The sequence below is a fragment of the Pipra filicauda genome, unplaced genomic scaffold (genome assembly GCF_003945595.2).
Source record: "Pipra filicauda isolate LSUMZ 115617 unplaced genomic scaffold, ASM394559v2 scaffold217_size2002032_pilon, whole genome shotgun sequence".
NCBI classification, from domain to species: Eukaryota; Metazoa; Chordata; class Aves; order Passeriformes; family Pipridae; genus Pipra; species Pipra filicauda.
Window position 1 is genome coordinate 1,661,374 of NW_024104329.1, and position 13,697 is coordinate 1,675,070.

The 13,697-nt window shown below is 39.1% G+C and overlaps 1 protein-coding gene across 6 annotated transcripts in view; it reads right to left on the minus strand.

Annotated features, from left to right (window-relative positions):
* The window catches only part of LRRC56 (leucine rich repeat containing 56), a 95,616-nt gene that overhangs the window by 49,973 nt on the left and 31,946 nt on the right, over positions 1 to 13,697 (minus strand). For all 6 annotated transcript variants that reach the window (XM_039381212.1, XM_039381210.1, XM_039381211.1 and 3 more), the window contains one exon: positions 6,685 to 6,772. In XM_039381212.1, the coding sequence (XP_039237146.1) occupies positions 6,685 to 6,772 (88 nt within the window). The remainder of the gene's footprint in view (positions 1 to 6,684; positions 6,773 to 13,697) is intronic.

A 13,697-nucleotide genomic window follows, 5' to 3' on the forward strand; every position in this document is an offset into this window, starting at 1 on the left:
ATTTTTGAAACATATACGTATTGTCTGCATGACTACTCAATTATAATTTTTTGAACCTCTCTCTGACAGGGCACCTTTCCAGACAGATAACAACAGAAACTGGCTTCAGGGGTGTCTGTTTTCTTTGGTCTGATTCCGCATCCTTATTGACTATTAACTGAGTGATACTCTGAAGAGGTAAGGGATGCTTTAGAGTATAGCATTCCATGACTTATTTATGGAAAGTAGTGATGGACTTAACTGGATACACAGCTAAGTGACAGTTCTTCAAAATGTAACTGAGTCAAACAACAAAAACACAATGTTCCATGTCACATCATCCTTTATAGCTCAGAGGTCCCCAAAACACTACTTCTATTTTGCTAAGCATTGCTTTCCCCTTTTTAATTTTCTGGATCTGATCAATTGTTTACTATTGAATTGTACAAGTTTCATATCTATGAAAACCTCAGTACTCTGTTGTTATTACTTTAATTAATGCTTTTTTTTTTTTTCTATCCCTGAGAGACATTTGCCTTTTTGGTTGCTTCTAAAGATGTCTCTGAACCAAAATCATACACGAAATCCCTCCAAGGTACAGAATAATTTGGACATAAGTCTCAGGAAACATTTGTTATTGACAATAACAAACTTTTACCCCTTCCCACTAGCAGAACCTACCCAAGGCTGGTGAGCATCCTCCAGTATAACATGCAATCATGTCAAAGTAATACCAATTTTAGACAAACTGGATCATTGCTGAAACATTAAATTGTGTTCTCAGCAAATATTTTTATGAGTCCTCTGAGTAATCACTCTCTGGCAAGGGTGACTTATCAATGTCCAGATGGGCATCATTCCAGCACTTTGCAAAGGATAAAAATTTAAAAAAAAATGGAAACAAACAACAAAAAAAGAGGTAAAAAAAAAAAAAAAGAAAAAAGGAGTGGGATCTCCAAAGCAAACAAAGGAGGTTCTGTTGTTCATTCCCCAAACAGAACAAGAGCAGTTATGGCAAAAACATCTTAATGAATCGTGTTTTAGTAGAAGCATAATCTACATCTAATGTTATTTGGGAGTGATTATAATGAGTAATCTTTATGCTATACTGCAAATATTTAACTTCATGTCTTTGCAAAGCTCTTTTGAAAAAACCAAAAAATTCAAAACACCTTGTGCAAATTTTTTAGCCTTGTTTTTTAATCATTTTCCATAATCCATAAAAATTGGAATACAAATTATAACACATAATCCTTATTCTGCAGGTCATACCTTCTCATGTCAAACAAGTTTTATTCATTTATAACAAAACAATTTGGAGTCCTGGCAAAGGAGATATTAGGATCTCTGTAATTATTCACAGCAGTCATACTAGCTATTGAGCAAATACTTCCTCAGATACAAACCATGCCCTAAGAAACTCCCTACAGAAAAAAATCAAAATCTAGACTAAAAAAAAATTGCTATCCTGTTTCTGATAAGGACAGAAAAAAATCAAAATCTAGACTAAAAAAAAATTGCTATCCTGTTTCTGATAAGGACAGAGAGATTCAATGATGTCCCCCAAAGTGTTAAAGGAAAGAGTGAGAAGGATGCAGTAGCCTTTCCAGTCCCAGCTCAGCAGTGGATTCAGCCATGGATTCAACCAGAGAGGTAAAAGGGTTAACAAGCAAAGGCTATTGCAAAGCATTACAAAGCAAATGTGTTTTAAGAACTAGTATTAAGCAGAAGATTTGAATGAGGAGTCAAGAAGAGTAGTGCAAGAGAAAGGGAGAGACTTGCCTGAGAAAAAGCTTTCCACTGAATGCATTTAGGGTTGGTTCAGGAAAAAAACAACTATTAACAGAGTGACAGGCTGATGATATAATTTTCACATCTGGTTATTTCATTACTGTAACATGATCCTCCATCTCAGATATTTTGGCATGATCTATCCCTAGGATCTTCTAGAGTGCTACACTCTAATGTGCGGTTTGCTAGACTGAAATAGAAGTATTTTATGCGTAGTAGTGCAAAATTCTGCAAACAAGATTCTGCAATGTATTTCTGCAAGTCTGCAGGTTATTCCCTCCTCTAAGTTTTATATTGATATGTAATTGTTCTTTGGTGTTAAAAATTCATTCTACATGGTTTTTACAGTCCCAAGTGCTTATATATACATTAAAGCCTGGAAGATTAAATTAAGAAGAGAAAATTGTAAAATGAAGAAGTCAAAATAAGAGATCTACCCAAAAGTAACAATATATTTCTAATTTTCCTAATTTTAACCTTCATGGCATCTTTCCTGAGAGCAAGGACACAAATTATTCTTATATTAAAATAAAAATACTCTAAAATATCAACAATATTAACTTCAAATATTGATTTTAAAAGTACAGATCATATATTCCTTATTCTGAAACTGCCTTCATGGTGCATAATTTCAAATTTCAAAAACGAGAATGGTCCAGGAAAATGCTGACAATTGCAGGACAAGGCTAAGAATTCAGAGTGACAAGCAACGTTATCTCATCTGTCTACGATTCCCTTTCGCTAAATACTGTTTTTGTTACATGGCTCTGAAATTACTAACCACCAACAATGTACTGGTGTTAAACTATTCTACTGTACTGCCCCAGTGGAACAAAACTAAACGAAGAGTAGAAGGAAATCGAAGTGTAAGGTAGGCGAATAAAAGCAATAGAAGCACATTCAACAACATTGCCTGCAGTGCTGCATTTCACAAGCAGGGTAGCAATGCAGATGTTTTTCTGAGCCGCCTTGGCAAAGCAGGTGACATTTAGAAAACTGACTAGGAGTAAGGAGAAAACAGCCAAAATGCCGGTTTTGTTATATTCTGCAATCTATAACACTTATATTTATAACACTTGCTGTTTACACTAGGAAGTATTCTTTAGGTAGCATCATATATCCTGTTATCCTATTGTTAACAAAAAACGTCATGTCTTCACTTCTTATGTCTTTTGCAATATGGACTAGTGAAAAGCACACAAAAGAAATTACTGATAAGTACTTGCACTGCCATTAGGCAACCTTCATGCTTTGTTGATCCTACAATACAAAACAGGCATGTGAAAACAGGCTGTACTCTTCCAGCAAGAGCAACCTGATATGTAAATTAAAGTCTACTTAATTCACTTAAGATGTATTTGATCAAGTAAGATACATCACTTCGATGTTATTTCCACACATTTTCTTAACTTGCATTTTTTTCCCACATTTCTGAGGTGAACTGGGCAATATAACTGGAGATAAGAAAGCAGCACCTGCAGGCAAACCCAAGCTAGCTGCAGTCGAGCTACCTGAGATGTGAATCTCCCAAAAAACTCATCAGTGCAGGGTTTAACATAAGCGTGCTGCCCCAGTACATACTTCTGACTCATGGAAACCCTGCTCAAGCCCTGCTGCAGCGGGTTTTGTCCAAGCCCTACTCAGCAAGATTTGTCAGTTCGAGCTAAACCAAAACCAGGATGGGCCAGACTCACACCTCCAGCCCCTGTTCTGGCTCCCTGACGGTGCCAGCACCTGCTGCTGTGACACCGGCTACCGACAAACATCTCCTGGCTCTGCACCAGGAATGCCAACAAATAGGGCAAGGGGAAAGAGAGATGATGACCCTGTGTGAAAAACAGCGCATGCCTACTTCTGAACCTTTAACAGAGCTTTTCCTTGATAAAATGCGTGCAATGGAAGTGGCAATCTCCAGACACGTAATCAACTGAGCCTGGCACCAGCAGGCAGCAATTTAATAAGTAGCAGCGAAGAGCACTGTGGGTAACTTGATTTGTAGGTATTGAAATTACTTAGAAATAAGAGGACTATGTAGTGTCTTAAATAACTCTATCACACCATTATTTTCAACATGAATTTCTGTGAGCAGGTCACAAATGCAATCCCATATCTGTCAGCAATCAAAACTGAAGGGATAAGCTAATGAAAAGCAAACAGTCCCTGTTTGAGTATGAACTGAAGTCTACATGCAGCTGAAAAGCACAGAAATCAGCTCCAAGATCTGCAAAGCTGGATACAAGACCTGCTAGGGTTTTCAGTGTTTTCCCTGTCACTCAGCAAGGCACACTGAAAACAGCTAGAGATTTCAGCAATTACCCCAAGCCCCACAAATACTCAGATTCAAGCTCTGGCATGAAGCCTTTCCTTAATTTTAAAACTGATCACATAAAAATATCTTAATAACAGTCTTTCTGTGTTTTAGCCCACACCCTATCCCTAAGAAAAGTAACTGTTCCCACCACGTCACGCCATTGTGTAGAAGCAGACCTGACAAACTGGGAAAGGTTAGCAGGATGGTGCTTTAAAGTTTAGCACATCCCAAAGTGGAATGGTCTCAAGAAAAACATCAAGCAACAAGTTTTAAATCACTCTGGAAATCTTTAGGCCCTGTGTGTTTGTGTTACAGTCTGTAACACAGGCTGTGAATCTTGAAATGTTTCTCAAGTGGAAACTGTGTTGTAAATTTGGGATTCCAGTGGTGCAAGGTTCCAGGTGACCCAGTTATGTGCAGTCCAGTAACTTTTAACACTTCTACCTGGCCATTTAAGTGCTTGCACAGCCTGTTTTATCTTTACACATAAAACCAGTTAAAACAATATACTGAGTTTGGACTAATCATCCAACAAATAATTTCTCGATGACAAAGATGTTCCTTCCATAGCCAAGGAATACAGTGAGAACAAGGTTAAATGCTTTAATATGGCTACAAAGCAAGCCAATTAGCCAGGTTTCAAATGCAAAAAAACCCAAATTACAGAGCAGTCCAGGCTGGAGGGGACAGTTGGAGGTCTCAAGCTCAGAGTCAGGTTGTCCGTGACATCAGACCAGGGTGCTCATGTTTTCAACCAGCCAGGTCTTGAAAACCTACAAGGATGAAGTCTCCAGACCTCTCTGGATACCCCTATTGCTTGACTGTCCTAGTAGGGGAAAAACTGAACTTCTATCATTCCAGCTGGTCTGGTTCTTACCCTACTCTTTCCCTCAGGCTATTTCTCCAGACCGCTGTGACCAGGGATCAGGTCGGCAGCACAGTTCCAGGGGCAGGCAGCCAACAGGGAGCAGGCAATGAGCCTAACACCTTCAACAGCACTCTTCCCTACACCATTCACATTGAAGACGTCAACTGCTCTGCAACACCCCTAAAAATTTATGCCTTACTCAATGCACATAAAAATCATCTGCCATGTGGAAAAAACAGCAAGAAACTGAAGATCACTGGAAGCATTAAGTGGCAAACTTACTGCCCTAGCCACCTGTTGACATTTGCAAAGAGATTTTCTCAGGAAGGAAATTCAGAAATGCACTCAAAAAAAAGACAGAAGGAAATTCAGGACGGTCTTGATGTTCTGTTATTCTCAAAAGCAGTGGGGACCTGCAGCTGCTGGTTTTTATGGCCCTCAAGGGCCAACTCTTGGTGCAAAGAGTGGGATATAAACAAAATGGAAATTATTTGCAACATGAGAATAGTGCTCTGTATTCTGTAGAAGCTGCAAAAGCCTAATCATGGGGAGGAGAAAGGGATTTATCCTAGTAAAAGAAAGGAAAGGGAAGAGAGAGTGAAAAAGGTGAAACATTTTGCTAGCTCATCACAGCTAATGTAAAATGGCATAGGAAAGGGAGCATCACTTCTGAGCATTGTAGAAATGGCATAATGAGATTTCCTTATCAATTGGAGGAAACATGACTGAATAGATTATGATCTCTGAAAGAAACGGATGTAATTTACTTTAAATTATCAAGTGCCTATCAGAAAGAGACCTATTTGTGAAACAAGCAGAATAACCAATACAAGGGGGATATATAATTTCAGACAAAAGCCCCCTTCACTGTACTTGCTTAACTATTCTTGACAAATGGACATCAAAAGACCCACTAAAGCTAATCAACTGTTACATTATAGTCATTTGCATATGAAAAATTAACCGCTTGGCTGAAAATACCAACACATACTTCTGGGGACATGGCTCCTTTCAGCACAGAAAACATTACCCTGCAGTAGTTACTCAGCTTCAATGTAACAGAAGATAGACTTGGTTGTGGTAGGAAGCCAAATGACAGAAAACGATTGCCAGTACGTGGGGAAAAAAAGGAAGGTTTTATATTCTCAGTGTTAACTCTACTACAGAGGGAATTCCTGTGGTACTTCTCACTTCCCTGGTGCAGTGATGACATAGAAATGAATTACAAGCATTAGGGCTGTTTGTGGCTCATCAAAATGACATATCTACAGGACCTTCCTCCAGCACAACTCAGTGAGGCAGTACAGGAGGCAAAGACAGGCTGCTGGCAGCATGAGCCACCTGATATCACTGGCAAAATCTCAGTCACAGGGAAATCTTACAGGGGAGGAAAACTGACCTTTGGCTACTCTTTTGCTAGAGACAAGTACTCTACAGGACAAGGTAATCAGTAAATGCTCATTTAGGGCCTAGAAGCATATTATACAAGAAAAATTTGTTCAAGCTAGTTGGCTTTAGACAGAAGTGGTGTCACTCATCCCACTGTCATATTTTCAGTCCTATTTAGAGCCTCACACAAGAAAACAGACCAAGGAGTGTGAGGTACCAGGGAGATCATGTTTCAAGAGCTTTGAGCAGGACAGTACTTTATATTGGCTGGTGGTCATTGAGTCCCCAGTCCAAGACACGATAAAGGAAAAATTGAGATGGTGAGCAGAAAATGGTGTTTTCTTACCAAAGTTTCCCAAGCTGGTCTCTCTTGTATCTACTCGCATCTCTAGGGCCTTCACTTGCTGCAGATCATCTACCCCTGCCAAAGCTTTCTGTAAAGACAAGCAGAAATATATGTGTACTCTCATGCAATAAACCAGATGTCACAGCAGCAAAAAGCTGTAAAAAGGCTTTCAACCAGTGTTTTGTCAACATATATTTCAGGACAAAATGGTTAGACATGCAATCACATTAAAATAAATTTAGTATTCGAAGACCTTTCTTTCTTGTAGCTCCAAAATATTCTAGTCTCCCATAACTTATACATTGTTTAAAGAGTCAAGGTCAAGGGTTACATTCAAGCTGCAAATCAACAACAGACCTACATGCCCATTAGCTTCATTTAAACAGCGTGTCCATACTTTACAATTTGCACAAGTCTTGCACTAATCCTTAGCAGATAAAGAGTGTTACCCCTAAGTATCACCTGTAATCAAAAAGGCAAGAGGTAGTAAAATTCAATAAAACACACTGGTTAGCCTTTTAACCTGAACCAGTGAAAAGGAAACATAATTTTAGCTCAAGCAGCTAACTTTTCTGAAAGAAAACAACACTAGTTACAAGAATTATGAATTCCTTCGAAAATATCTAGGCAATGCAAATAGATGCCTCCAAAATTCTTCAATATTTTACTAAGTCTTTGTAGTGGATCAACCACTGCATTAAGCAAGGATGTGTGTGTGAATGCAGACTCTTTCCTATCTTATCACAGGATCTTTCCTAATACCCCAAAGTCTGTGTTGATTGATACACGTACTTTTTGCCTTGGCAGGGTAAGCAGAAGGAACAAAACAAGCAGAAGCTACACACAGGGGAGAGAGGGAAGCCCTAGGACCTCCAGTGAAAACTACAGAAAGGCTGTGAAATCCAAAGATGCCAGGCTGCAATTCCACAAGCAGCTGAAGTAATCTCACATTCCCACTGTTCTCATCTCCTATTTCTTCCTGCTATGATCCAGCTTCTCTCTCCTCACTGGGCCTTTACTTAAGTTGAAGGTAGGAAGTCATTCAACAACCTCCACATACAAGAGACAAGTTTTCTTAATATAAAAAGTTACAACATTATTTAGTTTTTTTAATAAGGGAGAAATGATTCATTAGAAGGGAATGTGTAGGACCACCTTAGGCTTATGAATTTTGGGAAGAAAAAATAACCACAAGAACATCCAATTCATTTTGCAGGGGAAAATATGATAGTTGCAGTCTTCCTGCTCATTAAGTAACATTTTTATTGTGCAGCGAAGTGGCTGCAACTTCATTCACTCTGATGGTTCCACATCCTCTTACAAAGGACCAAATACAGTCTGTCTGTAACTGAGTTTAAAAGAACACAGTTTCCAGAAAATGCTGAGCATACCTCCTTGAAAAACTGTCTCCCTTTATAAGGTGTTGACTTGTACTCCTAAGAAACAGAATTATCCAATATCTTCAACTGCTTTTGACCTACCTTTAAAACATTATGTTTAAAATTACTTTTAATCTTATTTTTTAAACTGTGATTTTAGGCAGGCTGAAAAAATATAAGCTTCCAGACTGTCTTGCCTCCCCACTAGAGTATGAGAAACAATGGTCTAAGGTGAAAATGTGGGAGTTCCCCATGGCACCCAGAAATTTTCTTCCTATTCCCAGATGCAGCCACCACAAAATGTGTTTTGTTCCTGTAAAGGTAGCAAGGTTACCAACTACAGACTGCTTTCTCTCTCCAAGTAAACACAAGATCTCTCACTGCAAGACACATCTTGCAGTAACCCTTTTCAGCAGATGACACTGTCTGTCACGAGATTATGTGTGAAACAAGAGCTGGCTGATGTCCTGGCATGCAACCATGCACTTGGATCACTGGATTTGGATGCAAGCTTATTGTCATTAAAGGAAACCGCCTTTGAAAAATACCTCCCTGCTCCCCATCAAAACAGTCTTAAGAGCCTACATCAGAACAAGAGGAAGTCTCAGAACAAGTAATAAGCTTAGGGTCATACACTTTGTCAGTAGAGTAGGAAAAGGTCCTGACACCACAAGGAGCTTTTGCTCCTTTTTTGTCCTTTTCTCCTTGCTGTCAGCAACTTCCCTGCATGCTGTCCTTCCTCTGTTGTATTCCAGACAGCTTCCCCTCACAGTTCTGCTCCCTGTTCTTCTCTTTAAAAATCCAAGCATAAAAGCTGCCTAAAGTTATATTCTCTCATTTTTTAGGGTTCCCTATTCCTTTTTCTAATACCAGGGATTACCAGTGTGATTCTTTACCCTTCTTTTCCTATTCCAGATCCACCATTTGTACTTTTTTCACTGTCTGAGAGTTGAGCTGCTTAATGCATCCATATTTTTGTACTGCAGCAGGCAGTACAACAGCAGGCACTGTGGCTCCAGTGCTGGAAAGGGTTATTGGCCATCATCACCAGCTCTTTGAACTACAGATAGCTGTCTTGAAGCATGTGCTAACCAGATGCAACAAACTCCATGTATTCCTGGTGCCCACCTCCATGTTCTGCATTTCCAAGAGTTCCTGTGAAAATCACTGTCCTTCCATCTGCTGATGCCAAGGACATGCTTGGAGAGCTTGAAACCAACTTGCTGTGGGATGCAAAAGTTAGTGCAGTACATAAAGGAAACGAGAAATGCTTCTGGGTGGAGGATATGAGCTCATTTAAAGGCACTAGAAGCGCAGAGATCCCAGGTGTTGACTGCAAGCTAGTCAGCAAGCAAAAGGCCAGGGCAGCAGTTCAAGAGAAGGTTATGTGGTGAATGGTTCCTGTGGAAGATAGTTAGGATATTACTACTCCCCAGACACCATTCTTGGCATACTAATGCAGCTGCAAGTGTGATACATCTCGTGTAAATTCTGACAGCTAAAATTCTGACATCAGGAATGGGGGAGATGGAAGGAAGGATGCAGAAACATTTAAAGAAAGACGATACATATTTAGCAAGATCTTTTTATGCTCTTGTTTAATGTCCAAGCACAGGAACCTTCACCAAAATTCGAAAGGATGCATGTATAGGAAGAATTTTGATGTTATTGAATAGCAAAACAAAAAAATCATGACCAAACACACCGAAGGGTCATCAGCTTGGACAGATAAATGTCTGGCACCACATGGACAGAAGTGATGCTATGGTGCTCTGGGTCTCTTCATTTCTAGGGCCATCCTAGGTCTAGGGCTGATTGTTGGTGTTCAGAGAGGATTCTGCTTGACACCCACCTGCAACCCAGCAATAGAGGTACCAGTTATACAGAGAAGGAGGATGTTTTCTGAAGAATCAAATATTAAAATCTTCTGGAACATGATGTTCAAGAATGTGACCTGACAGCTTGATTCTGAGCAGCATTACACTCCACTGTAAATTCATTTATTTGAAAGGATACATTTCCACGGTAAAGCACTGCACAATTCTTTGAAGATGAATACACAGTAAGTAAAACAAAGATGAATAAAGTTCACTTTACATTTTTTCACCTTCTTCAAAATAGGAGTAAAACTATTTTTCATGATATTATGCAGAAGTTATTGGTTAATGATTTAGCCAGTATTTTAAGAAGCAACTGCATGATGGCTCACAAACCATTCCCACCATGCAAAATGTCTGGCCAATATCTAACTGGAGAGCATGCGCTCGTTTGGAAAGCTTTTCCTCTGACTGACGAGTCAAGCCAGTAAGTATTCTGTAAAAATTTCAAATGAGAAACACTTCTGCGCTTGCAGAGCTTCCCCAGCGGCAGAACAGTCACCCCAGCATGCTGGGAAGTCCCACTTGCAACTCTCTGTAACTTCCTTAATTGGCAAATAATACTTGTTCAATTAAAATTGCCATATACAATTGATGTCTTCTCTCTTCCCCAGATTTTTCACACACTCCAAGAAAAGTAGGTATGTTTCTGAGGAGTATGTTGCATGCAGCTGTCAGAGAAATATTTCCAGCTGTGCATTTATTTTGCTGATCCTGGTTAATTTGGCTAAGACAGGAATTCCTGAGTGGTGAGTTTGTTTTCTTTTAATATTACACCTGTATGCAAATATGTCCATTCATGTGTTCATTGCTTCTTTTTTTTTTTTTTCAAATTCTCAACTCAAGTATAATCTCTCTGCAAAAAAAATTTCTGCAAAAGGAAAAAAGAAATGATCGAGTCATTTCAGCAAGAATCCAATCTGTTATTCCACGACCCTCCAGCATTTTTTTTCCCTCACGAGGATGACTGCATACCATGTGAAATACACCCTAACCTCCTGAGCAACAAAACTAAACACCACTTCCGAACATGTGTTCCTAAGTTTAGAAAACATGATTAGTTGGAGCAGGATCAATAAATAGCGAAATTAGAGAACACTTCCTTTCTTCTCTAAAAATCACACACAAACGTGATTGTTTTTTATAATGCGACAATATCTGGAAGATCATTTGACCTTGTAAAATGAGTTTCTTGTGAGAAGTGGAATGCATTTTGTGGAATTCAGGAAAAGATCCTTTGCAAACAGTGGGGAGAGGATGGGGGTTAATAAAGCAAAACAAAAATGTGATTCAAGACAGGTGGCACCCTTAATTTCAGTTTTTCCACATTTAATGAAAAATCTGTGCCACAGCCCTAAGAGAGTTAAAAACTGATTGCCTATTAATAGTCAATTTGCAGAACAAAGTGAGAATTTGCTCACTCTGATATTCTACAATATCTGACAACAACACATAAGCACAAGGACAAGCAGAGCAGGGAGCTGGAAGTATTATTAAGACAGGTACAAATGAAAAAGCAAGAATGCCTATTCATATAGAGGAAGATTAAAAAGTACAAGAGAAAATTAACACTGACACTAGCAGAAAGAATAAAAAGGACATCTAATGATACCAACTCTTGCATCAAAAGCTTTTGACCTGTAGCTTGGATGAAGAACATTCAAATATAAAAGGATGTTACCTGATAGCGCAGCAAGAGAGCTGGCAGCAAGCAGAAACTAGATGATGTGATTAACATAACAGGGATATGGAATCATACAGGATTTGAAGTGAACATTATGCTGAAACAAGGCCACAGAAGACCAAACTCTGCAGTGAATGAGCATAAGGTCTAAGTGAAGGGGTCTGCTATGGAGTAGAGGAGAATGGGCAAAGGTCCAGTGGTTCTGTAGAAGTTCTACAGGGTCCAAGAAGACAAGGAAAGGAAAAAAAAAATGGTCCAAGCCAAACTTTACTTTCTTTGGAGGAAAACAATCCAGCAACTGGATAAAAAAAGTGAAGGGATACAAGTATCACAGCTTTTACAAAGAGTTCTTAAGGATGACTGCTAATGGAGACTGATAATGTTTTCACTACAAAATAGATGGCCAATCCCCTGGAAAAAAGGACAAAATGACTCAAATGTGCAGGTGGAAACAAGGCTGCAGGCTGCAATTCAAGGTGCCCAATCTTCACAATTCTGCACAGCTAGACCTTCCAGCCTCCCCAAACTCCAACTGAGCTGGTGCAAGAGAGAACACTGCAAGGGCAAGGAGTAAAGCTGAGTATGTATCTCAGTACAAAAACCTTCCTCAGGAACTTCCATCAAGTGTCCAAATATCTGCCTACACAACACTGCAGAACTGGGGCCCATGTCCTTATTTGAATGTAAAATAATTTTACTTTAATGAGCATGTATTTTAGAAGTGTCTTAGTTTCCTTCTCAGAGCACTTCAGCGAGTACAATCAATAACTCCTAAAATATTCACAACAATGAGACAATCAAGAAGATATTGCAATTGTATTGATTTCAGCAAAACAACCTTTCAAACCATTTCATTGTCAATGGCATGTGGTTTCTTAAAGAAATATGCATGTGAAAACTTGTTTCATTAAATGTTTGAACATTCTGAATGTTTGCAAATCCTGAGGAAGTAAATTTATGGAAGCAGTGGTTTCCATTTGATCAACATAAAGGTCAAAGAATAGATAGACTGGATATGTTATTAAAACAAGCTATAAACACTATAAATGTTTCCTTGACAATGTCATGTAATTTTTCCTCTGAGCAGGAAGTATCCCAGCTATGCCAACACAAATGTGAGGTTCCAGGGCAGGAAATAACTATCCAGAAAAATTAGCAGGAGAGTATGCATCCATTTAAAAGAATTTTTGAAATAGGATTCCTTACAAATGTTAAAACACACAATCTTGAAGAGGAAAGCCTCAATTATTTAACTTATCTGCTTTTAAAAAAAATACAAAGTAATGAACAGTAAGGTCATGGGATGTGGGTAACATTGCCTTACATACACTTTTCTGCTTACAATTTACTGTGAACTAAAGTAGCAGAGCTTCAGAAAGAGAAGTTCATGCCAATGAAAGAACTTTCTAAGGGTTTAATTCAAAGTTTATTGAATCAGAGGGCAGCTGTTTTGGTTACTTTAATGGGCTTTGGTTCACACCCTAACAATACAGACTAATCTGAGAGATTCCCATTGGATTTATACAGAGTGTTGAAGGCCATAAACACGTTAGACTGGTCAAACTCTATGCCAGGTTTTAAAAAAAAAAAAAAAAAGTTGTCAGAGGTTCTCATGAGCCTGAGGAAAGGGAATGGCATAAATCATATAATCATGTAGCAATTTTCCTCCAGAGTGCTTAAAGTATACACTCTGCAGAAAATTATTTTTGCATCTTCAACCATTTTACAAACACTAAAAGACTTAGCTACTAAGGGAACAACAGTTCCGAGAACAATTTGCTGTTTAATCTACAGCACATGGTCAAAATGGTGACTGGTATGTGGTTAGGGAGTGGTGTAAACCTGCAGCTGGAATATGCTGCCTGCGGAAGCTCATGTCTCTCCACTGGTGCAGTGGATACACAGAGGATTATGGATACTGCGATCGCCACCCAGCCTGGCATATGAATGCCTGCCAGCATCTGAACCACAGTCTTGGCAGCCCCACCTGTCTTTCATAAATTCTACCCAGCAGAAGAGCTACTCTTCTGTAGCTCTGCAACACAGAAAGCTTCTCCCCTTAATTTCTGCTCT